The sequence below is a fragment of the Oryctolagus cuniculus genome, chromosome 20 (assembly GCF_051225735.1).
Source record: "Oryctolagus cuniculus isolate XC-2025 breed Fujian yellow rabbit chromosome 20, ASM5122573v1, whole genome shotgun sequence".
In the NCBI taxonomy this organism is placed as follows: domain Eukaryota; kingdom Metazoa; phylum Chordata; class Mammalia; order Lagomorpha; family Leporidae; genus Oryctolagus; species Oryctolagus cuniculus.
Genome location: NC_142886.1, coordinates 41,684,388 through 41,707,409, shown reverse-complemented (window position 1 = coordinate 41,707,409; position 23,022 = coordinate 41,684,388). Strand labels below are relative to the sequence as shown.

Here is a 23,022-nt window from a genome sequence, read left to right as displayed (position 1 = left end):
GGCCGGGAGCCTTTGGCAGCGGTGTTGTGGCTGCTGCTTACGTGTTAAGCTCACCTGTCCCTTCTCAGGGCAGTGAAAAAGTCATAGAGAGTCTTGGAATTGCATCTTAAGACTTGGGTAAAATCTGAGAGGGCCTCTTACCCAGTCCCACTCAGCAGAAATTCCTTCTGCGACCATCGACCTGCAAGAAGGGCTCAGGTCTTCAGGGACCAGGTGGTTCAGGGAGATGAGCCTTTGTCGGGAGACTGAGCCTTGAAAGCAGGGAGCATCCTGGCACTTAGTAGGCATGGTTTTAGCACTGGCTGCCTCCTCTGCTTCCTTGTCCGACCCTGCTCCGGAAGAGATGGGCATTAATGCCACGCTGGCGGTGGCATCGGCAAGAGAGACGGAGACCCGTCTCACCCTGCCTGTGTTTCTGTTTCCAGACATTGATGAATGTCGCTATGGTTACTGCCAGCAGCTCTGTGCGAATGTTCCTGGATCCTATTCCTGTACATGCAACCCTGGTTTTACCCTCAATGAAGATGGAAGGTCTTGCCAAGGTAGGTGACGTGCGAGATAACTTGGACAAGATGCAAAGCCCCAATGCAAAGCCCTGTTGTTATTCTGCATTCCTGTCCCCTGTCCCAGCCCCCCTCCCACTGCACTGCTTACAGAAACCCGACACCTGCACTGAGCTCCATGAACCCACTCAGCAGTGCTGTGAGTCCTGCTGAGGTTAGAACCGCAGCCGCCGGGCCAGGGAGCTCACCGCTTCCTGGATGTGATTCTCCTCCTGGGCCTGCTGTCGGGGTGACCTGGCTGGAACTTGCTCACAGGTCCCGTTGCCTAAGTTCAGTGCCCGAGGCCCAGCGAGAGGCGCTCAGGGCCCCGGCCCTCGGTGAGTCATGAAATGAAGGCCTGCACCCTCTGTGGGGTTTTGTGGGCGATTTGAGGCCTCGTCCTGCAGCTGCCCTCCATCCTGGGCCAGAGGCTGTTGCCTAAAAAGAACCAACGTGCCCAGCAGGCCCACAGGGCACACTCAGCACACCCACAGGGCACACTCAGCAGGCCCACAGGGCATACTCAGCAGGCCCACAGGGCATACTCAACACACCCACAGGGCACACTCAGCAGGCCCACAGGGCACACTCAGCACACCCACAGGGCACACTCAGCAGGCCCACAGGGCACACTCAGCACACCCACAGGGCACACTCAGCAGGCTCACAGGGCACACTCAGCAGGCTCCACAGGGCACACTCACCAGGCTCCACAGGGCATACTCAACACACCCACAGGGCACACTCACCAGGCTCCACAGGGCACACTCACCAGGCTCCACAGGGCATACTCAACACACCCACAGGGCACACTCAGCAGGCCCACAGGGCACACTTACCAGGCTCCACAGGGCACTCAGCACGCTCCACAAGGCACACTCACCAGGCTCCACAGGGCACACTCAGCACACCCACAGGGCACACTCAGCACACCCACAGGGCACACTCAGCACGTCCCACAGGACACACTCACCAGGCTCCACAGGGCACACTCAGCAGGCCCAGGGCACACTCAGCACACCCCACAGGGCACACTCAGCACACCCACAGGGCACACTCAGCACACCCCACAAGGCACACTCACCAGGCTCCACAGGGCACACTCAGCACGCCCACAGGGCACACTCAGCAGGCCCAGGGCACACTCAGCACACCCACAGGGCACACTCAGCACGTCCCACAGGGCACACTCACCAGGCTCCACAGGGCACACTCAGCAGGCCCAGGGCACACTCAGCACACCCCACAAGGCACACTCAGCACGCCCACAGGGCACACTCAGCAGGCCCAGGGCACACTCAGCACACCCCACAGGGCACACTCTGCAGGCCTCTCAAAACAACAAAGGCCTTCTCTGCTTTTCAAACACTGATAAGGAAGAAAAACAAGCCTTTGTGTCTACTGGGCTCCTATCTGAAGGTTTCTTGTGCTCAGGAAGTGAATGGGGACTTCAGACCCAAAGAAGCAGCGCAAGGCCTGCCCGCTCGGGTCTAGGCCCCAGGCTCTGGCGGCCGCAAGGTCCAGGCCCAGGGCGGAGACTCAGAATGAACGCTTTGTCTGGAGCCACAGGTTGCGCAGGGCCCACTTCCTTGTCACCGCTGGGCCGCCAGCAGGCGGGCTCTGGCCCAGCCCCTTGGAGGATTTTCTGTCTCCATTAGCTTAATCGCATCTCAGTCGTTGGGTAAACAGGAAGGCATCAGCGTTGCAGTTTGATCCTGGATTCTTGCTAAGTCTCTCCTCCCGGAGTTGGGTCTGCTGATTGTTCCAAGAAGCTCCTGCTGGTTGCCAGGGGAGGTCATTTTCTCCCAAGAGCAGAGGCTGGCCTGGGGGGCTGGGGGGAGGAAGCTGTCAGAGCCGGCCCTTCCTGCCCACTGGCGTGGAGGGCGGGCACCTGGCTCCCTTGCTCCTGAGATAAGCGGCTTAGGGCAGATGCAGGCTTCTCAGTGCCAAGGCCAGAGGGTGGAGCCGGCAGCCACGTTCCCCCCCCCCCCCCCAGGAGGCCAGCAAGGTGCACCCAGTGCCTGAGGAGCATCCATGAGGAGCAGCCGTGAGCAGCAGAGCCCAGGGAGACGCACGCCACTCCGCCCCCCCACTCCCCCCCCCCCCACCCCAGGGATGAGTCTGAGACACAGAGCAGACGGGACACATGGTGGTGCCCGGTCCGGCGGCAGGATCAGGCTGTGGGCACACACCCGGGCCTGGACACGGGGCCTGGGCCCCTGGAGGTTGCATTAGCAGGGCCGTGGGCCACAGTGTATTTAGTCCTGCATGGAGTTTTTGCCATCCCAACACCTCATGCATGGGCAGGTCTCTTACTGTCACAGAGTCCCGACAGCAGCCTTGTGGGCTGCACAGGCGGGAGGTTTGTGACCCTGCTTCACAGATGAGGGAACCAAGGCTATAGAAGGTCACTGGGCTTGGCCAAGGTCACACAGCCAGGCAGCAGCACAGCCGAGAATAAAGGCCCAGGCCTCGCTGTCCTGGGCTGTGGTTGGGCTGTGCGGGTGCCCACACTCAGGGTGGGCAGGAAGGGGCCCTACGGCCACAGGGGGCAGGGTCCTTTGGGTCCTGTGTCCTGTGCTCTGGACTCCACCAGCAGTGTGGGAGGGGGGACTGAGCACAGTCACATCCACGTGGCCAGCATCTGGCCGGAAGTGGGGAACGCCAGCCTATACCTTGCCGGTGCTGTCCCGCCCGGGCCTGACTCAGTAGTTAGCACTGTGGACATTTTCCTTCCCATCCTGCCCCTGGTGGGGATGCTGCCACCGGCCAGGGCACCAGGGGAGGCTGCATCTTCTGGGCCCTCCCCTGTGGCTGTGCCGTATTTGATGAGCATTCCTCTGAGAGCACCAGGAGCTCGTGGGCGGGGCACCAGCCCGCCCCTTTGAGAAAAGCCATCAGGCTGCCCAGCACCATAGCTTTGGCCGCCCAAATGTCCATGGGCTTCTCTGCAGTGTGGCTGAAGAGGATGGAGCCTCTCAGCTGAGACTTCGTTACTTGTTTATTCATTCTTTTTGCTTAAAAGGGAGAAACAGAAGGCGAGATTGGGAGCTCCGGTCTGCTAGTTCACTCCTCAAGTGCCTGCGACTGCCAGGGCGGGGCCAGGCCCAAGACCGGAGCCAGGAGCCCCATGCAGGCCTCCCATGGGGGTGGCAGGAACTCAAGTACCTGAGCCCTCGTCAGCTGCCTCCCAGGGTGCACCCTGATGTAGGGTGTGGGCGTCCCAAGCTGTGTCCTCACCACTGTGCCCAGTGCCTGCCCCTCAGCTGGAGCACGGATTAGGGTGCCCCTGTGGAACACGGGATGGGGTGCTTACATTGGATCAGCCCGTGCCAGTGTAGAAGGGGCTGCGCACCTCCCCTGGGCCCCTGTCTGGGTGAGCTGTGCAGAATGAATCACGGGTATTGTGGGAAGACCCCTGGCTCCTGTTCCAGTTCCAACCGGGCCCTTGTTGACTTCTGGATGTGGGCGTATCTGCCAATCTTCAGAAATGTTTGAACAGCTTTATCCACGTGTAGTCAATATACAATACGTTGTATTATTATAGGACGTGGTGTCATTCATTTTGATAGACGTTTACCCCGTGAAACCATCACTACACTCATCCCATTAATCCTTGTTCCCTTTGTGGTCCTCTTCCTTACCTGCTCCACCTGTGAAATGGGCAGTGGTCCTGGAGCAGGGCTACTGGAAGGCTTAAGTGAGTGTGAGATCCCTTCCTAATCCGTGGTGGTATTTAGGTGCAATAACACAAATGTTATTAAAATTGCTGTGATTATTTGTTTGCGGGAGGCGTCCAAGTGTTGAAGGTGAGAGAGGAGCTCGGCGGGTGAGGGGTAACCGCAGGTATGGCCTAGACCGCCTCGTGGGTGGCCCTCTGAGAGCAGACCTGCAGGTCTATGTGCACACAAGTGGAAAATGGAGGTAAAAGAGAAGCTTCTTTTGCTGTCCTCCCCCCAAAATTGAAGTCCATGCAGAGTTTTTTCTTCCTATTCATTTTGATTGATTGATTGATTTGAAAGTCAGAGGTACACAGAGAGAGGAGAGGCAGAGAGAGAGAGAGAGGTCTTCCATCCGATGGTTCACTCCCCAATTGGCCACAATGGCCTGAGCTGTGCCGATCCGAAGCCAGGAGCCAGGAGCTTCTTCTGGGTCTCCCACGTGGGCGCAGGGACCCAAGGACTTGGGCCATCTTCTACTGCTTTCCCAGGCCACAGCAGAGAGCGGGATCAGAAGTGGAGCAGCCGGGACTTGAACCGGCGCCCATATGGGATGCCGGCGCTTCAGGCCAGGGCGTTAACCTGCGGCACCACACGTGCCAGCCCCTATCATATTCATTTTCTACGAACTTTTTGAAGACCCCTTGTTTGCCTGGATCTCACTTTTTTTTTTGCACCAAATGAAGCCCATGCTTGAATTGCATGTGGCACAAACAGTGGGAGTACCCTGTAGATGGCGAGTACACCTGCTGTTTTCTTTTTTAAAAAATTATTATTATTGTTTAACAGATAGTTAGACAATGAGAGAGAGACAGAGAGAAAGGTCTTCCTTCCGTCGGTTTACCCCCTAAATGGCCGCCACGGCCAGTGCGCTGTGCCAATCCGAAGCCAGGAGCCAGGTGCTTCCTCCTGGTCTCCCTTGCGGGTGCAGGGCCCGAGCACCTGGGCCATCCTCCACTGCCCTCCCAGGCCACAGCAGAGAGCTGGACTGGAAGAGGAGCAGCTGGGACTAGAACCGGTGCCCTTATGGGATGCTGGTGCTGCAGGCGGAGGATTAGCCTAGTGAGCCACTGTGCTGGCCCCCACACCTGCTGTTTTCTCTCTGCCTGAGCCCTGAGGGACACGGACGTGAAGGCATTTGGAGCCTGAGACCACGACCCGCTGCACCCTGGAGTGGAGATGCCTGGTATCCATGAATCTGGTCTCCGGCTGGTGGTAGATTTTGTGGTCAGTGCCGTGTCGTGCCTGGTCAGAGCAGATGTTCTGTGTGAGGATGGCCAGTGACATGCTTTGCTTTCTGCAGATGTGAACGAGTGTGCCACGGAGAACCCCTGCGTGCAAACGTGCGTCAACACCTATGGCTCTTTCATCTGCCGCTGTGACCCTGGATATGAACTTGCGGATGACGGTGTTCACTGCAGTGGTAATGAGCTCCCGCCTGGACCAGGGGCCTGGGGGTGGAGGGCGAGGGCGTCCTGCACAGGTGTTTCCTCTCATTTCCCGGACACATGTCCAGTTTGGGGCATTTCCTGGTGCAAGAGGGTCCAGGGCACACAGAACGGAGATGAATCAGTCCCTGAGAGGTGGGGGAGGCAGCGTCCTCCTCTTGTCACCTGACAAGGGGCAGGGACCTGACATGGGGTTGAGGAGGGGAGGAGTTTGAGTCACCTGTCCCCAGCCCACGCTGACTCAGGTCCTAGAGAGGATCAGAGCAGGATCAGAGCAGACTCGAGACAGGGTGGGCGGGGCGCAGGAGGCGTGGGATCATGGACATTCCCACGTACACTTTGTGAACTGCCACCATCCCTACCGGTCACCGGGGCCCGGCTCCGAGCCTCCAAGCCTGGCAGACCGTGGCATGCAGTGAGCAGGGCTTGACATGTGAATGAACGATTGGATGTCCAGTGGTTGGAAACACCATCCTTTGCTCTGAGAACGTAGAAGTTCCGTCTACGCCCGAGGACTGTGACTCTGTGCCCATGCTGGCTTGTTGACGCCATTAGAATTTTCTTAGTAATCCCCTCTTTTTTTCCCCTAGAAAGTTGGGTTTTATTTTCCTAGGCAGTTAGAAAGCTATTGCTAGACTGTTCACTCCTGGGGAACAGGAATCCATTTCACTGCTGTGACTGTGGGTAGCACCTTCCCAGAGCTGTGTACCACTCCTTCCCTTCCTCACCCCCACCCTTTTCTGCTTCCTTTTTTCTTTGTTTCATTCCTTGTTTACTGTCAACGTCCAAGTAAAGAAAACTCCAAGCATCTGCTTTCGGCATCATCATCCAAGTTGTGCATTAGGAAAATCTAAACTGATGCTGCTTCACTGGGCTTTTTGGAGCAGGGGCCATGCCTAGGGCGAGAGGGTGTGGCTGCCCTCATCTTAGATTTCACTGTAGCAGGAGCTGCCTACATCCCAGGGACCAAGCTCCCCGAAACCAATGAGCGCTTCTCCCTGGGGCCCGGCAAGTCAGGCCACATGCAGGCAGCTACAGAGAGCCTTCAAGTGGGCAGACATGAGTCCCAGAAACAGAAGTAAGACACCCCCAGGCAGGAATAGCCGCTGTCTTCCCAAACTGCGGCACCCTCCACCCCTCTGCTCCCCTTGGGGAATCCAAGTTCCCCCGGGCGCCCTGCAGAGCCGCAGGTGGTGGGCCGTCTGCAGGGACAGTGTGGGAGGCACAGTGGGAGCTGGGTGGGGCTGAGTTCAGATTTTAGCTTTACCCTTGACGGCTGTCTTCAGCCAAGTCATGTCCTAAAAATCCACCAGCTGGTCAACCAAGGGTGAACCAGGCGGGTGTATCTAAGCGGCATTGCAGGTCACTTTGCCCGCCCTAAGTGGAGGTGTGAGAGACTTCGGGTTTCTCAAGGAGTTTGCACCCTGCAGGGTTTGGGACGGACGTGACGTGACTCTCCGTACAGCCTCGCCTGCGTGGGCACCGTGTGTCTCCTGCACTTTCCTCCTTCCTTCTCCATTCCCCGCAGCCACAGCTCGCGTGGCCCCTGGGTGCAGCACCAGACCCTTCCTTGTCCCCTGGCCCCTCAGGGGTTTGCTGGGCCGAGCCGACCTTAGAAAAACCTGGTGGGTTTTCACGTGGAAGAAGGAAAAGGGCTTCATGTGTGCGTCCTGCCAGAAAGCAGGCTTGTGCTGCAGCTTCTCGGAGCAGGGTGGAGCCACAGCCCTTACAGAGTCTGGGAACTGCACAGCCAGAGAACTGGGTGGGGTCCGTGGCAGCCCCTCTCCGCCCTGTGGGAGGCACTGGCACCTACCTCCAGTCCCAGAATCCCCCAGTCCACCACCCATTAGTCCTGAGCACCGTTACTCAGGGAGGCGCCATAGCATCCTGCATGTGGGACCACGAGGAGGGCTGGCTGGGTTCAAACCCCAGATTCCCTACTTCTGCATGGTCTGTGGACTTGGCGTAGAGACCTAACCTCTGCAAGCCTCGATTTTCCTTCCGGACGCAGTGGCAGCACTCCCCCCCCATAGTGCTGAGCTGGGGGTTCCGTGAGCTGAGGCACAGAGAGCATTTCCCTGGTGCTTGGCCCGCAAGGAGCCTCCAGAGCTGACAGGTGTCACTGCCCACCCGAGGTACGATCAGTCTGCAGACAGGACCAAAGCAGGGCGCTCTGCTGTGATGGCGGGGCCAGAGACCCGGGCCTCTTGGAGCTTCCTGGGGAGGCAGGAGGAGGGGTGGCAGAAGCACACCTCCACTTTGAAATCTGATGCAGCTGGCTAATAACGCAGCACCTGAAGACCCCCGAAGGAAACAGGAAAGACCCTTCCTTCCCGGCTGCGAGGCCTTAGGCGTGCGATTGGAGCCCCGTGGTCCGGGGTGAGAGGGAGCAATCCAAGGATGTGTCACAGAGGGAGCAATCCGAGGACATGTCACAGGGGAACAAGTGAAAGCAAGTCTTTTGGGAAACAACAAATGCAAACATGTTTTCTTTGGCGTGCTTATCGAGTGAGGCTCACACAAGGGCTCCAGTGCCAAACTGCGTGTGAGGCAGAGACGGCTTTGCTGGGACGCTTGCTTCTGCATTGACTGTCACATCTCACAGGGATGCGCTGTGAAGTCACGTGACCGCCCCACCTCTGCAGCTGGAGGAGCCTGGTCCTCCCTTGTCCCAGCGAGATAGCACCCACACACTCCAGACTTTGTCTTTCAAGGTTTTTTGATGCAGTGACTTTTTTAGAAAAATTTTTATTTGACAGGTAGTTATAGACAGAGAGAGACAGAGAGAAAGGTCTTCCTTCCATTGGTTCACTCTCCAAATGGCTGCTATGGCCAGCGCTGTGCCCATCCGAAGCCAGGAGCCAGATGCTTCTTCCTTGTCTCTCATGCGGGTGCAGGGGCCCAAGCCAGTGCCACAGGCGGAGGATTAACCAAGTGAGCCACGGCACCGGCCCCTGATGCAGTGACATTTTTATATATCACTGACTTCCCCTTCCCCCAGCCTTCCGGGTTGTCCCTTTTATCCGGGATTCTAGGGACAATCTTGTTCCTCAACTTACTGGGAAGGGGAATTTGCTAAAGTCTCTGGCTCTTGGGGAACAGTTCTACACCCCCAACCCCCCAGCAGGCAAACAGATGTCAGGTCCTTGGCAGGTCTGAAGTGGAGGTGGGCTCACCTGCAGAGCCAGTGGACTCCATTGCAAGGAGCTGATGTGACGGCGCCCACAGCAGAGGCTGCTGGGAGCTTTGTGGAGGCAGATGAGAGCTGTGGCAGGGTCAGTGAGTGGCCACAGCAGGTGGTGAGCGCCCCCCCCCCACCACCACCAGAAGAGTTCAGGGAATGAACGAGGGTCTGGCACTGTGGTACAGCAGGTAAAGCTGCCACCCACAACACTGGCATCCCGTATGCACGCTGGTTCATATCCTGGCTTCTCCACTTCTGACCCAGCTTTCTGCTAGTGCGCCTGGGAAGATAACATTATGGCCGAAGTGCGTGGGCCCCTGCCAACCTTGAGGGGTACCTGGATGAAGCTCCAGGCTCCTGGCTTCAGCCTGGTCCAGCCGCAGCCATGGCAGTCATTTGGGGGATGAACCAGTGGCTGGACGATCTTTGTCTCTCCCTCTCTTCTCTGTAACTCTGCCTTTCAAACAAGTAATCAATAAATCTTTAAAAATGAAGCGAATTAGCAGCTTGCTGACAGTAAAGCCGTAGTTTGTGTCTGGAGCACGGAGCTGAGTAGCTGACTGCTGAGCTGTCGTGCCCAGGTCACCTGTGATCATACACAGCGCGTGTGCACCTGTCGCCCCCAGATATGGACGAGTGCAGCTTCTCTGAGTTCCTCTGCCAGCACGAGTGTGTGAACCAGCCCGGCACATACTTCTGCTCCTGCCCACCAGGCTACATCCTGCTGGACGACAACCGCAGCTGCCAGGGTGAGGCTGTCTGAGGGCTCGGCCTGGGGGAGGGGAAGGTGGCTCTGACCAAGGTCACACAATTGTCTTCACCTGAGGCATCTGGTGGCAGGGATGAGATGGGAGTGGGTGCTGGCGGCTCCCAGAGCAGCAGCTCTGAGCAGGATGCCTGGGCTGGTGCCTCCCCTGCCGTGCCTGGTCCTTTGGCCACTTCTGTAATGAACCCTGCAGGTGTAGGTGGCCATTTCTATGGGCTGGTTCCTGCCTTGGCAGGTGAATCCCTGTGGCTCCTCCAAGGCCGCTCCAGATCCACCCCTGGGACCTGGCCCTGCTCTCTCAAGTGCCTGGAGGGCAGCTTGCTCCACTCTCCTCTGCCGATGCTGGGGAGAACAGACGCTGGGGAGGCTCCTGCACCTCACTGCTGAGTCCTTGAAGGGCCAGGACCTCAGTCCCCTCCGGATCGGCTGCTTGTCCTGATTGCCAGCCTCATACTGCACTCGCTGGGGGAGTCAGTGCAGGGGCGACTGGGCCTGTTTTCAGCCTCCATGAGCCTGCCTGGTCCCAGTACCAAGCAAGGGTTCTCCATAGCAGTGCTGGGCAGAAGAGGCACCGCAGGCGCTGCCGGTGTGAACCAGCAAGGTCACATTTTCTGGTAGCCAGCGTGAAGGAGTAAAAGCAAGTTAAGTTACTTATAATACCATATTTTATTTCATGCAATAGGATCCAAGCTATTATTGTTTCAACATGTTCTCAATATAAAAATGATTGAGATGATTTACATTCTTTCTTAGTCATAGAAATCTGGTATGTGTTATCTCCTTACGGCACCTCGCTGTTTAGACTTGCCACATTTTGGGTGCTCAGTAGGTAGCCACATGTGACCAGTGGCTGCCATATTGGACAGTACAGCTCCAGAGTAAGCCCCCCATCCCAGCCGGGGGGCCGACATGTTGAAAGTGCTGTCTCGCTTCAGTTTCTCCTCCACCCTGCATTTCAGACATCAATGAGTGTGAGCACAGAAACCACACGTGCACCCTGCAGCAGACCTGCTACAACTTGCAGGGGGGGTTCAAGTGCATCGACCCCATCCGCTGCGATGAGCCTTATCTGCGCATCAGTGACAAGTAAGCCCTGGCTTCCCCTGGGGAATGGACACGCGGCGGAGGGGCCTGCTTCTGGGGGCTGGCTGTTCCTGTGGGGGGGGGGGCGTGCACCTGCCAGGGACCCAGGAGGCCTGGCGTCCGAGCTGCTGCGCCCCACTCGTGCCGCAGCTGTGTGAAGATTCTCTAGGAACCAGCCATGCGGGGAGGCAGGGTTCACAGCCTTCTCCCAGTGTAAGTGGACAGAAGCCTCCAGGGGATGTTGCTGGGTACAGGTTCAGGGGCGGGGGGGGGGGGGGGGTTGGGCAGGGCCCTTGCTTCTACTCTCTGACCAGCTCCAAGGCGAAATGCGGGCTCTGGTCTCCTCGAACCACTTACCGAGGGTCAAAGCTAAAGGGTTTGCTAGAGTTCTCGATACCTCAGTGTGTTGCGCACACTCTGATCAAGTTTCTGACATCGTGGGGAAGATTTTTATGAAATCACCAGAAGGCAAATGTGGGAGCTGAGAAAATTGAAGTGAAGACAGCCTTTGCGGGTGACGGCACCGGGACAGTGATTTCCTGTCCCTTGCGTCCTAGAAGTTTCTTTTCCTTTTCTTTCAGCCCCTGTTGAACCCCTGTTGTCCTCCGTCTCTCCACATGCCACACATGCACGTGCATACACATATACAGTGTGCACACGCACACACATGTACACACATGCATACACACACGTGCACACACACATGCACACACAATGCATACACACGTTCATACACACACGTGCATATACAGTGTACACACATACATACACAGATGCACACACAACATATACCTATACACAATGTACACACACACACACATATGCACGCATACACAGTGTACACACATGCACACATGCACACAACCTCCAACTTCAGCCCTCTTTCCAGCAGCCCTGCCGTCACTAGCCCTGCCCACCTCGGGCTGAAGCAGATGTGCCATCCTGCCCTCTCCAGGGGAGGACTGCATGGCTTCCTATCCGAGCCCCACTCTGATCAGAAACCAGCCAGCCACTGCCCCTGCCCCCGCCCCGTGCCTTTGGAACAGGGCTCTGACTTCTGCTTTAAGGACCCTCTGCGGCAGGGCAGAGCTGCAGGCTGCTCCCGCCAGCGTCCATTCCTGATTCTCTCTGGTCTGCTCTGGCTGGTTCCAGGCCAGGGAAACTGTGTGGCTTTCTGTCTGCGGCCAGGGGCCTGACCCAGTTCACCTCAAAGGCCTGAGCAGGTTTCCTGATGGAGTCTGTGCTGTGGCGGGGAGAATGCTCGCTGCCCTCCCTCCCCACCCCCGCCCCAGGCCCCAGGCCCCAGGCCCCAGGCCAGTGTGACTGCTGCTCCTTTTCCTGTGCAGGTGCACTGAGTGCCTGCCAGCCCGAACGGCCCCTCCCCGGCACCCCCCAACCCCCAGCCCTGCTTTGTGCGCATGCGCCTTGCCCTAGGAAGCCAGACCTGCCCCACCCTGCACATCATGGCTTCCCTGCCACCTCCCCCACAGTGTGTGACTCGCTCCAGCTGGGAGCCATCGCTTCCTCCTCCAACTTTCTGTTGGGAAACAGTTATTTTCCATGTGACACGTGACATTTCAGTGCGGCTGTTCTGGCACCAGGGGCATTTTGACTTGGCCATTTTGATGAAACCTTTAAAAAAAAAGAACTCTTAGACATTCTGTCTCTATTCAGTTGCTCAGTATTACTTGAGTCCCTGTTGTGTGATAGATGCTGTGATTTTTCCCCCAAAGATTTATTTATTTATTTGAAAGGCAGAATGACAGGGAGAGAGAGAGAGAGAGAGCGCGCACACACTGGATTTTCCATCACTGGCTTACTCACTAAGTGGCTGCAATGGCCAGGGTGGGCCAGGCTGAAGCCAGGAGCCTGGAGCTCCATCCAGGCCTCCCACATGGCCATCTCCTGCTTCCCTCCCACATGCATTAGCAGGGAGCAGCACTGGGAGTGGAGCAGCCAGGACTCCAACCAGCACTGCAGCAGGGAATGCTGGTGTTGTAGGCAGCGGCTTAATGCATTGAGCCACAACACTGCGCTGATTTTTGCCCTTAGGGGGCTTAGTGAATGTGGAAGGAGAATGACACTAAGCAAATGGTCACATAAATGATACATGATCATAGATTGTGATCAGTGCTATCCACACAAAGAATGGAGATTTGTAAAAAGAAAGACTAGCTTGGGCCTGTTCTAGCCAGGAGCGTCCAAAAAGCCCTCAGAGGAAATGACCTTCAGTCTGGGCTGGGGAGGTGCCTCAGTGTGAGCCAAGAGTGGAACAGCAGAGGGAACAGCATGTGCAGAGGCTTTACGGCAAGAGAGGCCTCGATGCCTTCAGGGAATGGAAGAAGTCCAAGGTGCTGCGGTCCAGGGATTCTGGGGACAGTGGCCCGAGAGAAGTTGGAGAAAGTGGCCCCGGCCACACGCTGTGGGTTCCTAGAGGCCACGGTGGGTATTTCATTCGTAGTCAAGCTGCAGTGGGTAGCCCCTGAGGAGTGCTGAGCAGGGCAGGATGCAATATGATTTCTGTCTGAAAAAGGGCACCCTGCCCTGTTAGGAGGCCGTCACCGAGGTCCAGGTGAGAGGGGTGACAGCCTGGGTGACCGGGCAGTGACACCGGGGTGGGGTGAAGTGGTTGGATTTGGAATCTGTGTTGGAAGTAGAACCGACATATGTCATAGATGGATAGAAAATTAGAGAAGAGTGACAGACACCAGGCTGACCCCCAGTGCTGGCCACCAGAGGTGTGTGTCGGAAGTCCTCTCACATTGCGAACTCTGACCTCTTGGGAGTGGGGTCTCTGGGAAAAGAGGACAAGAGGGAGGTAGGGATAAAGTGTGTCTATCACAGGCATTCTGTAGTAAGTCAAAGCCGTGACTTACTAGTATTTCAGGTTAACTGCTCAGCACTAGAGACACCTGTGTTTATGATTAATTTCTTCTGGTAGGTGGTGAAGGATTCATTTCTCCTGCTTGAGATCAGGATCTTATTTCTCATGGAATTAGCAAGGTGTCCAATGTCGTGTCTCACACATGGGGAGTTCTGAGTTCCTGTTCCATTGTGTTGTTCCACAGGGACTGGGCTAAGTGTGACAGGTGACCAAAGGATCCCCAAGGCCGCTCAACCTAATGTAATTTCCCACTTTTAGAATTTCTCCATGAGGATCTACAGCTGCGGAGGGAAGGGCTGCGTGTCCATGACATGACGGATGTCAAGGGCGTTGGAGACTGTCCCCGTGTTCTGAGAACCAGAGATCCAAGGCTTGACCTCTAGTAGCCGGGGTATCTGGTGGGCTAGACAGAGCCGTTCTCTAGGAAGCAGAGCTGGCCTGTGTGCAGAGAGGGTCTACAGTTACATCACTTGGATGACAGAAATGGCAGGCCCCCGATTTGGTGTGTTAAGGGAAGACGGCTGTGCTAGGTTCTCACACAGTCTCCCTTCCCACCAGCCGCTGCATGTGTCCTGCCGAGAACCCCGGCTGCCGGGACCAGCCCTTCACCATCCTGTTCCGAGACATGGACGTGGTGTCAGGACGCTCCGTTCCCGCGGACATCTTCCAGATGCAAGCCACCACGCGCTACCCCGGGGCCTACTACATTTTCCAGATCAAGTCTGGGAACGAGGGCAGAGAATTCTATATGCGGGTAAGAGGCGGCGCTGAGTGGTGCGCCCCGCTGTCTTTAACAATGGCCTTGCGTCCTCTCTCCTAGGAAGCAGCTCATGGGAGCAGCTGAGGGTACGGATGCAGGGGCCAGGCATGAAGAGAGAGGAGTGGGGGTGGGGTCAGGGGTCCAAGGTCCTGCCCGCCCGCCGTCGCTTTCTGTGTGACCCTCAAGACCCTCACCTGTGAAACGAGAAGCTAAGCAGGCTGTGATCTTGGGTCATTTCCTCCTAAAATGCTGTGGGAGAGGCCTCCATACCTCCGTTTGCCTGCCCACCCATTTGACAAATATTTACTGAGTTCCTCGTAGGCACTTGTAGAAACTGAGCACACAGGTATGGAGCGAACGCCCCACCCCCACCCTCATGCGGCTTCGATGACAGTGGCTGTCACTGCCTGGCTCACACAGGTTGGCTCCTGCCAGCTTTGTCCAAGGCGCTCGCCCCTGTGCTCCCTGAACTGCAGTTAAAGGAGGTGGAGGATTCCGTTCCCCCAGGGTGGTAGCCACGTTGCTGGTGCTCAGTGTGTGGCTGCTCCGAGACGGAAGTGCGTGTCACGGGAGGAAGTATAATTAGACTGCACTGGCTCACCCCTCTCCATGGAGCACCTTGGAGCGCACCTGCTACAGCACGCTTGCTTTCTGTGAGCTGCAGGTGCGAAACTGCACCATTTGCAGTTCGCAGCTTTGGCTCCTGCCACCCCGGGGGTGGCCCCGCCTCCTTAGAGACCTCTGACCACGCCTCCTTAGAGACCCCTGGCCGGAGAGCAGTGTTTGTCCCCTCTCCGCTGGAAGGTGGCCACTTAATCCCACGGCAGCTTCCAGAGCTTCCTCTTCTGGGACTCTATGGGAGAAGGCAGCAAGGCCACGCAGAGGAGTTCCCTGTGGCTGCTGTGTCAAGTTGTAGCTCAAGATGACGGATGGTTCCGGAAGCCGGGAGTTGGAAGTCGGCTTCCCTGGGTGTTGGGGGGGCTGCGTACCCTGCGGAGGCTCGAGGAGGATCCTGCCCTTGCCTCTCCCTTGCTGGTGGTGCCAGCATTTCTCGACCGTGGCCATGCCCCACACACCCCCCCCCCCGCCGCTGCCACGCTCACACTGCCACGTCTGTGAGCAGCAAGTCTCCCCTCACTCCCTTGGTTAGGGCTAGGGTCCAGCCACATAATCCCAGATAATAACCCTGTGCCCAGATCCTTACCACTGTCCATACAAGGAAGTATTTACAGGTTCCAAGGATTAGGGACGTGGGGGTCTTTGGGGGCTGGTATTCAGCTGTAGCACCCAGAAATCTGCATTTCTAGCAAATACCTCCCATGATCCTCCAGGGCCACTGTGGGGAGCTCTCCTCAGAAACACAGGCCCGTTTTTCCCAGAGGCTGGCCCAAGGGTCAGGAGCCATGTATCTGAGCCCTTTAGGCCCCCTCTTCCACCCCCTGCAGAATTTCCCGGGGCTTGCCTCTGGGGCTGAGATGGTCTGAACACAGGAACGTGTCAGATCAAGGTGAGGGGAGGCCCCAGGAGCAGGTGAGTCCAGAGCTGCGGCCCCTCCCCAGGAGGCCTGATGTGGGCTCCGCAGCCGGGCCCTGCTTCCCTCTGCACCCTGGGGTGCCCAGCCGGGCGACCTTGGTCCCACTGCCCGCTGCCTTGGAACCTTCACTTCCGCGTTTCTCAAGAAGAGACAATGACAGTGTGTACTTGGGATTAGAGATGAGGTCATCTGCGTAGCGCCTGTGCCTCACAGAAGGGCCTTTTATCAGACAAGTCGGGGCTGAGGCGGAGAGTCCGGAACATCCTTTTCCTCCGCTGCTGCCTCAGACCTGCGCATGCCTGAGTGATAGTCTCAAGTGGCCCGTGACACCTGGCACTTCTTTCTTTTTTCAAGATTTATTTGTTCATTTGAAAGGCACGGTTTAGGGAGAGAGAGAGATCGATCAATCGATCAATCTTCTATCCGTTGGTTCACTCCCTAGATGGCTGCAATGGCCAGAGCTGGGCCAATCCAAAGCCAGGAGCCAGGAGCTTCTTCCAGGTCTCCCACATGGATGCAGGGGCCTAAGCACTTGGGCCATCTTCTACTGCTTTCTCAGGTGCTTTAGCAGGGAGCTGAATTGGAAGTGGAGCACCCGGAACTGGAACCAGCGCCCATGTGGGGTGCGGTGGCAGGCGGCGGCCCCTCGTGGGCACCTTCTCTTGCTGCTGCTGTGTTGCCGCGTTCTCAGGTGAAAGGTCCATGCTGGTGTCAGTGGGAACGTCAACCTCTCAGCCCCTCAGTCCATGTAGTGTCCTCCCCACCCCCTGGCTCCGGGTGGGGGCGGGAGGGGAAGGGTGTGCTCGGCCTCTCCGCCCCTTCCTCTTCTGCCCCCAACCATGGTGCTGGCTCCAGTCCCTGCACTGGAACCAGGTGTAGGTGCTGCCTTGGGGGAAGACACCCAAAGGCTGTCACCTCCACGGGATGCTGTTTGGGAGGTTTGCCGGAGGACTTCAGCCTGACATCGCTGATGTGGGCGGCAGGGCCTCGGGTGACCTCCTGCACCCCAGGCCCCTTGCTGGCACCATGTCCCACACACAGTCTCCATGGGGGTGGTGGTGGTGGGTCTCACTGCACTCACACAAGCAGCCCGGACACAGGGCATGAGCACCAGCTCCCAGCAGCCCTTCTGCTCACCGGGCTGGGCTGCCATCTGCAGACTTCTCCAGGAGAACCCAGTACCGCTGTGTGTATCCTGCAACTTCAGGGCACCTGCAGCTCCAGATAGTTCTCTTGAAACCCCTTCTGCTTGCTCTGGGGGCTGGCAGGTATGTTTGATGCAATGCACGTAGACTGGAGGTGTGATGAAGTGCAGGCAGCGGCTGGCTTTGGGTCCCACTTTGCAGTCACGTGTGCAGTGCCCACACACAACACACAGCAGCAGCAAACACAAGGCCAAGTGTCTCCTGTGGACCAAGCCTTTGATCCTCACAACAACCCTCTGAGAGAGGACTGCTTTATCCTCCCAGCTTTACAAGGAGGAGCACCGAGGCACAGAGGCTAAGCAGTCTGCCCACACTTTCATGGTAGCAAGTGCCAGGCCGTCTGGACCAGCATGTACACTCTCACCCTGGTCTTGAGGATGGGGGATGTGTTTACCCAGGCTTCTAGCTTTGGGGGCCCAGCAGAAGCAGAGATAACAAGAGAGGTCTGTGTTACATCCAATAAGGGTGAGAAGCAGTCGGGAAGTGTTCTTACTGTTGCACAGATGTGGCTTGGCCCCTGTTGCTGCTGCTATGGCTATGAGGGAGGTCGTGAGCTCTCGGACCTTGGAGAAGTTGGGAGAGCTGCCCCGTGGGCTGGGGCATCAGGGGCGGGTTTGGGCTGGGAATGACCTGCGCGACCCTGCAGCTGCCTCACCGAGATATTCCTTGACTTTATTACAAGTGCTTGGGTAGAGCTTGTTCTCACCCAGCAGGAAGACGACACTCAACGCACACATGCCTGCTTTTACGTGTTCACACACACATGCCCCTTTCACAGGCCCTGTCATCAGTCTGCCCCACAGCAGGCTGTGGACAGAGGATGGGCGCTTGGCTTTGATCAGGTGGCTCGGGACACAGTTAGGGCCAGAAGAAGGAGCAGGGTCAAGGGTTCCACTGTGCTGAGTGTTTCTCTCGTGACATGCACAGAGCAGGCGGCAGGGCAAGGGAAGCTGACTTGCAGTGGCCTGGCTGCTTGCCACGTGCCAGACAATGCTACCCCACAGGTGAGCCAGAGAAAGCCTGCATGTGTACGTGGGAGCTGGGCCGAGAGGATGCTCATCGGCTGGGCTGCTTGCAGCTGACTCCCGCTGCGGCCGCCTCCGCGGGGCTTCGGGCCCTCCCGTGCTTTCCTCCGTCACCCCCATCCGTTCAGCGCCTGGCCTGCAGCTGAAGTCGGACACTGAGCGTTCAGAAACAAAAGACTGCTGGTCTTGGGGGCAGGGGACAAACAGCGTAGCAGACTCAACACCACCCAATGACTCACAAGCCAAGCAAGGGCCACAGGACAGTAAAAGTGGAGAAGTCTTGAGACGTGGCATAGAGCGTGCTGGTGAGAGGCACAACGTTTGTACCGTGTGCTACTTTTGTGAGCTTATACTGAATTCTCAGCTTACCTGCCCTGTCGGGTTATGAGGATTAAGAGATGCATGAAGGGGCCTTAGCAAGTGCTTAGCACCACCACCACCACCATCATCATCATCACAGCCCACACCATCCTCCTCATTTCGCACCTGTGACCACAGTGACCAGGGGCTCTCAGGAGGTCTGTGCCCAGACTGTGCTCTGCAAACCAGACGTGGAGTGGGCAGGGGCTGGCCTCTGCTCTCCTGGCTGGCATTGAGACCTCCCAGGTGCTTGTGGGTGTAGCTCTGACCCAGGCAGAGACGGAGCGATGGCCTCTAAGGTTCCTTCCGTAAGTGAGGGTCTTGGAGACTTCCACACTTTACCAGGAAATTGCCACTTGCCTCATTCTCCCTCCTAGGCCCCGAGCAGATCTTTCGGAGGGCCGCCTGCAGTTTAGGGTCTCCAGCCCTTGGCCTTTGTCCATGCAAGCAGTGAAAGCTGGCCAGGGGTTTGCATATGTGAATGTCATGGGTATTTCCCTGAGCGGCTGTACCCTCTGGAGTGCTGGCCCCGGGCTCTGAGGTTGTGCAAGGGCTGACAAGGAAGTCCGACCATCCTCTGCGTGAGCAGGTGCCAGTTACGCCAGTGCTGACGGGAACACGGGGAGCCAAAGCCAAGAGGAAGTTAGGCGGCCGTCAGGCGGCTGATAGCCCAGTGAACGGGGAGGAGCCGCACTTGGCCTGCACCTGTCTGCCAGCCCTGCCCTTGGCCCTGTGGCAGGTCTTAGGGATGTTGAAAGCTTTATGGGGGCCCTCCCTTGTGGAGAGAGGGAAACCACCTGGTGTGGCCTTCGGTCAACTCAGTTCCTTAATGGAGCAGGGTCTGCTGCCTCCAGCTTGGGGGCCCAGGGCTGGGCCGTGCAGCTCACTGTTTCTCTGCAGGTGCCCTGCGGCCTTCATCCAGTGTCTGTCACACTGCCCCGTGCATCTGGCCTGGAGCTCAGGGCTTGGGAGAAGAAACAGAACACACACCAGACCCTTCTGATGATGGTTGTGAAGTGACGAAGGCCTGGAGCCTGGGCTCAGACAGAAACACCCAAATGGAAGCCCTTGGCTCTGCCCCTTAAGTAGCTGAGTGACCCCAAGCAATTGTGTAACCTCTCTAGACCTTATGTAATAAGTTTGCTTGTTTATCGAATGGGGATAATGAGACCCACCTCCAGGAGGGCCCTCGGACGGAGCAGCTGGGGTCCCTCACTCAAGTCCTGTGCTTTTACATCAGGACTCACAATTCTCTCTCTCTCTCTCTCTCTCTCTTTTGACAGGCAGAGTGGATAGTGAGAGAGAGAGACAGAGAGAAAGGTCTTCCTTTGCCGTTGGTTCACCCTCCAATGGCTGCCACGGCCGGTGTGCTGCAGCCGGCGCACCACACTGATCCGAAGGCAGGAGCCAGGTGCTTCTCCTGGTCTCCCATGGGGTGCAGGGCCCAAGCACTTGGGCCATCCTCCACTGTGCTCCTGGGCCACAGCAGAGAGCTGGCCTGGAAGAAGGGCAACTGGGAAAGAATCTGGCGCCCCAACCGGGACTAGAACCCGGTGTGCCAGTGCCACTAAGTGGAGGATTAGCCTATTGAGCCATGGCGCCGGCCACAATTCTCTCTTTCTCTCTTTGTTTTAAATATTTATTTACTTAGAAGAGTTATAGGCAGAGAGAGAGAGAAAGAGATCTTCCATCTGCTGGTTCATTCCCCAGATGACTGCGACGCCCAAGGCTGGGCCAGGCAGGAGCCAGGAGCTTCTTCCAGGTCTCCCACGTGCTGGCAGGGGCCTAAGCACTTGGGCCATGTTCTGCTGCTTTTCTCAGGCTATTTGCAGGGAGCTGGAGCAGAAAGTGAGCAGCCGGGACTTGAATCGGCACCCATATGAGATGCTGGCACTACAGACAGCCACTTGGCCCGCTACGCTCCAACGCTGGCCCCAGCATGTCGCAATTCTTAATGTGCACACGAATCCCTTGGGGCTTGTGTTATGCTACAGATCTCAGCTTAGGAGCTCTCAAGAGAGACCTGAGATCCTACACTTCTCACAAGCTCCCTGCTGATGCCGGTACTGCTGGTCCACAGACCACACTATGAGCGGCGAGGCTGGTCAGGGCTTTTGCAGGGATTCAATAAGTAGATGCACATCGTGGCTCTAAGGGCACATCTCCCCTGTGGGTACCCAACAGGTGTCAGTCTTCTCTCCCTACCTCCTTGAAAGTTTCAGAAAAATAGTCCTTGGAGGAGAGAAGCTCACATAATCAGTTAGATCCACAGTGATGGGGCAGAGAGTGTGAAGGCCGGAGGTGACTTCAGGCTGGATGGGTGGGAGTCTCTCCCCAGATCTGCTACTGAACAGGAGACCTTGGAACGGGGCCCTGGGGTTGTGAGCTTTTATAAAGCCCTGCAGGTGCATTTGATGCCTCTTGTTTGCAGTTGCTGATCCAGTCCAACCCCTGATTTTCCAGGAGAGGTGACAGCCTTGTCACCCATGTGTTTTGTGATTCATTCATTCATTCAGAATACGCAGTTGTCCCTTGGTATCTGCAGAGGACTGGCTTCGAGGACCCCTGCAGATGCCGGCTCCTTTGGACGCCCAGGTCCCTTGTATAAAATGGGGTCGTATTTGCCTAGAACCCGCCACCCCCTCAGCTGACTCGTCATACCTCGTGCAGTGCGCATGCTGTGTAAACAGTTGTTCTGCCGTAGTGGTTAAGAACAGAGGTTGGTACACCATAAGGACGGGTTCAATTGTTTTCTGAATTGTCTTCTGTCATTGGTTGGATTGGTGGATGTGGAACTCACGGATGTGGGGTCCTGACTGTGTTTCCTGAACACCTGCTGTGTTCCAGGCACACCTGGCTGGGATCTGGGGGAGGGGGGTTCAGTAAAGAGCCTGACCTTGATCCTTGACCTTACAGAGCTCATGACTAGTGGGGACACGCACCAAGTAGGTAGCATAGACAATTACACATGGCCGTAAGATCTTTCCATTCTACGCAAAGGCAGAGGGGCCACAGGGGACCAAATTTAGATTGGGGATAGTGGAAAGCTCCTCACGGGAAGTGGATTATCAGGTGATACCTGAGGGGTTGGCAGGAAAGAGCCAGGCGGAGGATGGGCAGAGCCAGGGGAAGAGCGTGGTACAGCCGAGGCAGCGAGGAGGCGTCAGCCTGACCAGGGACATGCGGGCACGCCCCGGTAGGGGTCGCGGTGCCACCAGCCGGGCCTTTTCTAACCAGCGTCCTCTGGGTCTGTCCACAGCAAACAGGCCCCATCAGTGCCACCCTGGTGATGACGCGCCCCATCAAAGGGCCCCGGGACATCCAGCTAGACTTGGAGATGATCACCGTCAACACCGTCATCAACTTCAGAGGCAGCTCCGTGATCCGCCTGCGGATATATGTGTCGCAGTACCCGTTCTGAGCCGCGGGCTGGAGCCGCTGACACTGCCTGTCACCAGCGCCACAGGACAGGAGGAGAGAGGAAGCGAGAGGGAGGAGGAGAGTGAGACAGACGTGACGCCCTTCCTGCTGAGCGTGGCCCCGAGGAGTCAGCCCCGGCGTCCTGATCCCCCCTGCACCGCCGCAGACCTGTCACCCTGAAGGGCACCCCGGGCCCCAGGTCCTATGGCACGGTTACCCCAAAGCCTTGTTGTTGGCCCCAGATGTGAGATCACCGGCGGTTCTCGGGGCCTTCGGTCTATTTCCATATTTTTCAAAGAAAATAGATTAGGTCTGCTGGGGTTTGAGTCTGCGTTGAAAGACTGTGAACAGCTTGCTCCCCCCACTTCCATGCCCTCTTGCTGTCCTCGCTGTGTTGCTGCTTCGCAAGTGCCCCCAGGAGCTCGTGGGCCACACTGGCTGTAGCTAGTTTGCTTCTTGCCTGTACCGAGGAGGCTGTGGAAACAAACCACGGCAGGAGGTTAAAGAGTCGATTTCCAAACCATGTCTGGTATTTTCCACCATAAAAGAAGTTGTAGTTGTCCTTAAATGTGTATAACTGTTTAATCCTTTTTGTTTGTTTTGAGTGATTCTTTTGTTTTAAAGTGAGCGGTAGAATTCACCCAGGAGGCTTCGACACATATTATGTTGTCTCCCCACACCCTGTCTACTCTTCATTTTAGCCCCATGTTTTCTCGGCGACCCCCTAATCATGCTTTCTTTAGAGTTTTTACCTAACTGGGTTGGAAGGCGGAGGTTTCCAAACCGATTAAATATTTGAAGAGACCTTGTGTTTGGTTCATTGTGACACTCTAGACGACGCTGTATTTGGGGCTGGTTCCATTTCTGTTTCTTTTTTTTTTTTTTTGACAGGCAGAGTGGACAGTGAGAGAGAGAGACAGAGAGAAAGGTCTTCCTTTGCCGTTGGTTCACCCTCCAATGGCCGCCGCGGCCGGCGCGCTGCGGCCGGCGCACCGCGCTGATCCGATGGCAGGAGCCAGAAGCTAGGTGCTTTTCCTGGTCTCCCATGGGGTGCAGGGCCCAAGCACCTGGGCCATCCTCCACTGCACTCCC

General features: G+C 57.0%; 1 protein-coding gene across 1 annotated transcript in view; it reads left to right on the top strand.

Annotated features, from left to right (window-relative positions):
- FBLN5 (fibulin 5) overlaps nucleotides 1–22,734 on the top strand; it is an 81,054-nt gene extending 58,320 nt beyond the window's left edge. Inside the window, exons 6-11 of the mRNA XM_002719596.6 lie at nucleotides 426–542; nucleotides 5,565–5,684; nucleotides 9,520–9,642; nucleotides 10,619–10,745; nucleotides 14,185–14,380; nucleotides 21,770–22,734. Coding sequence (XP_002719642.1) covers nucleotides 426–542; nucleotides 5,565–5,684; nucleotides 9,520–9,642; nucleotides 10,619–10,745; nucleotides 14,185–14,380; nucleotides 21,770–21,931 — 845 coding nt within the window. The 3' untranslated portion in view covers nucleotides 21,932–22,734. The remainder of the gene's footprint in view (nucleotides 1–425; nucleotides 543–5,564; nucleotides 5,685–9,519; nucleotides 9,643–10,618; nucleotides 10,746–14,184; nucleotides 14,381–21,769) is intronic.
- Nucleotides 22,735–23,022: the final 288 nt, after the last annotated feature.